Source organism: Centruroides sculpturatus, unplaced genomic scaffold, assembly GCF_000671375.1.
Source record: "Centruroides sculpturatus isolate CEXI.00-Female unplaced genomic scaffold, Cexi_2.0 scaffold186, whole genome shotgun sequence".
Classification (NCBI taxonomy): domain Eukaryota; kingdom Metazoa; phylum Arthropoda; class Arachnida; order Scorpiones; family Buthidae; genus Centruroides; species Centruroides sculpturatus.
The window spans coordinates 892,947-896,542 of record NW_019384354.1 but is presented as its reverse complement, the minus strand read 5'-3'; the positions used below and the strand labels follow the sequence as shown (position 1 = coordinate 896,542).

General features: G+C 33.6%; 1 protein-coding gene across 1 annotated transcript; it reads left to right on the top strand.

Moving 5' to 3' along the window:
• The first annotated feature begins 61 nt into the window (after positions 1-61).
• Positions 62-2,481, top strand: LOC111639305 (ethylmalonyl-CoA decarboxylase-like). Its single transcript, XM_023385164.1, has one exon. It carries the CDS (start codon positions 902-904, stop codon positions 1,568-1,570), a length of 669 nt encoding a protein of 222 aa, XP_023240932.1. The 5' UTR covers positions 62-901; the 3' UTR covers positions 1,571-2,481.
• The last annotated feature ends 1,115 nt before the right edge of the window (positions 2,482-3,596 follow it).

Genomic DNA, 3,596 nt, shown 5'->3' with positions numbered 1-3,596 from the left:
AATTGGGCTGAAAACGTTTGAAATTAAAGTAATAATAAGCTCAGCAAGAGTTTGGTGTTTTGTTTATATTTGTAAAGATACGGCTGAGGAAGTGAGAATATATGGCAATATGTTTTTAAATTACAATATTTCATACTAAATATAAAATTGAAACGTTCTGCAAAAAGGTATAATAAGAATATCACTTCTATAAACAGACTGTCATATAATAAATTTTAAATTTTTAACATATGGTCCAACAGTTACAATCTGTACATAAATGATTAATGCCTTATACAAAAGAAATTTCGTAAGTATTCTCTTATTGTTGAATTAAATACAGTATTTAATATGAACAAATATGATGATGATTTCATTCAAATTAGGGAACATTTCTTTAAATATTACATTTTATGTTCTCCATACTCTGAATATTCTTTTGTGACTAACTCTTAAATTCTGCTTCTATAGGCATCCAGTACAGAGTATTTATCTGTTACGAATTACCATGCAAGACATCTTATTCTTGTATTCTCATATTCTTATTAGATTGCTTTGAGGAAGCAGTTGTTATGAATTTTAACATTTTGTATTAATCAACTACCAGTGGCTGAAACTATAAAACTGCCAAACATCAGTCGCAGGTTTATACCTCACCAATGGGATGGCCATGTGAAGTTTTCCAGAATTTCTTCACATGTGCAACATTAAATAGGAAGCATTTTCCAGAGAAAGTACTGGGAGTCACTTCATGCCAAAATGTTGCATTGCTTTATATCATCAATCCAATTGTGTCTTAAATGAAAATTTAAAAACTTAAATAATAAATTTATTCTTTATATAGTTAACAGAAAAAAAAAATTGCTTTATTATTTATAGTATTATGAGATACAGTTAAACATTCTAATTTATTATAGGAAAAATGATGGTGCAGTTGTCTGAATTTGTAACACAACTAGAAAACTGGAAAAATGGAAAAGCGATGATACTTTATAGCCAAGGAAATACTTTCTGTTCCGGAGCAGATTTAACAACAGTTAAAAATATTACGGATCCAGAAGGAGCGGCACGCATGTCACATTTAATGCATAACACATTGTACAGACTATCCACGCTTCCATTAATAACCGTCGCTTTAATACAAGGCAAAGCATTAGGAGGTGGAGCGGAGTTATCTTTAGCTTGTGATTTTCGCCTGTTAGCTCCTAGTGCAAGCATACAATTTGTCCAGTTAAAAATGGGAACGATAACCGGTTTCGGAGGTGCAACGCGGCTGGTCGGCTTACTGGGACAAACCGCGGCATTAAAAGTGCTGCTGTCTTCCCAAAAATTAGATGCAGCCGAAGCTTTGAAGTTTAAGCTGGCGGACGAAGTATTAAGTGAAAATGAAGATCTGTTAGAGCAGACTAAACGTTGGTTAGATCCATACTTGCACGGTGCATCCGAAGTTATTCGGGCCATGAAAAAAGCCGTGGCCCATGCGGCTTGGAGTAATTCCGAAGATTCCTTTTCAAATGAAAGGAGGTTATTTTCAACGGTTTGGGGTGGTCCAGCAAATCTCGAAGCTCTGAAAAAGAATATTAAACATTGATAAATATGTAATTAATTTTAAATTGTAAACAAAAAAAATGTAATACTGTATGAACATTGCAAATTTCAGTTAGAAAATATAAATCATTTGCTAAAAATTGTCTAGGTAATTTCTATAATCTATTATGATAAATTAATTACTGTGCGAATTTATAACAACCAAAAAAATGGCGTATAATTGTTTTTGTCGCAGGCTGCCGCGTCAATCGCTAGGCCATCAAATGTAATACACAGCATGAATAATTAGTTGTAAGAAGTAAATAAGCGTTATCGTGACAAAGCAAAATACTGAAAATTTTTAAATAAATCATACGTTACTGCATTCTTTTCGTGTTTAAAATTTTTGTGCGTGTTAGTAAGAATTTTGTAATTTGATATTGGCTTTGCAGACGTACAGTATTTAATATTTTTATCTGTATTTTGTTTCATTTTCGTGTTTAAACATTCATTTCAAAATACGTTAATATTCGGTATTATTTTTTTATAATCAATACAACAACGTTTTCTCTCTCATTAACAGTTGAGACACACAAATTGCTCAACATATTTTATTAATTTATGATTGTAACCAGGAACGGGGTACATGCCCCTTTTTCTAAACCCAATGAGGGCCCCCAGAAGAGAATTCATACCTATTCTGTAAATATAAAAGAAACCCGTGCAACTATTTTTATGTAGCTATTTGTTCGTCTTGAGTCGACCAAAACCATATTCCTTATTTTCGAGGCCACCTCCGAGTGCGACCATCACCATTTTGTGGGAAACGCTGATCCGGTGTTGAATGATAGAAGCTTCTTGCATAGTGTAAGATGCCCGTTTTATAATCTATGGCGCCGATGGTTGTAAAAATAGCAACCTTCACTCTCGCTGTTTTGTAGTATTCAATATGGCGGCACTCAGTTTACCAGTCCATATTTTTTCCTATTGTCATTTTTATTTGTATGTCTGATAAAGATAAATTATCTTCAATCTGTAATAATGTATTTTACATGGATTAACTTACTAATTAAATAAAAGTATGACTTTTACGTTGTTTAATTCGAATTAAAGGTGAAAAACTGCTGTAGCAATTGACCAACAGCAGTGTCGGAATGACCGAGCGGTTGGGATGGCCGGCTACTGCACTGGTGGACCCGGAATTAAATCCGGACAGATCGAAAACACAAAAAGTTTTCGAGGGTGCCCCGTCCGGATATGTCGGGCCCGTCCTCACCTTCCGACAGTCCCATTATGAACTTGGCAGAACCCATAATAGACTTACTAAAAAATGACCGTCTTAATGTCCTCAGGGTGGAAAAAGTTAAAGAAAAAAGACGCATTGCGAGTTGCGTTATTAAATTTGTTTCTAATAAACCGCGCACTCCGACTTTTTAAAAAAGAATTGCGCAAATTATTCGAATAAATATAATACTTAATACAGAATTTTTTGAAGTACTGTATAAACGTTTTAAAAGTAAATTTTAGTTACAATTTATGCAAATACGTGGCGCTGTTTAGACCTATCATCACAAGTAATTGATGTACAGAAGAAGTGTATTGCAAAAGGGACTTTTTATGCTTATCAGAATTTTCAATTGAATACAGAACTATAGCTCTGTATTCAATAAATTAAGTCTTAAATCCGACCTAATTTATTGAATACAATCTCGCATATAGCGTCTAGCGTGTAGAAAAATAACGTCAAATTGACGTCATTTTTCTACACGCAAGAACCAGCCTTATAAACCCGTTCCCTAGTGGCTGAAATTGTACTCAAAATTAGCGTAAAATATAATCATCGTTACTGAAGTACCGGTAAAACCAATGAATTTTTGTAATTAAGAGTGACTAATTTCTATTAAAAGTGAGTAATTTCTATGATCGGTTCTTCACCTTAATTATAAAAGTACCGAACATCGCGTATTGAAATATTTACAGACGGTATTAGTGAATTTTCGGTAACAGTGATAGTGAAATATCGCTAATCACTAATTACACTCACTCCTTTTCAGCTGTGCAAGAGAAACTGAGCTTTGCTTTCCCATGTA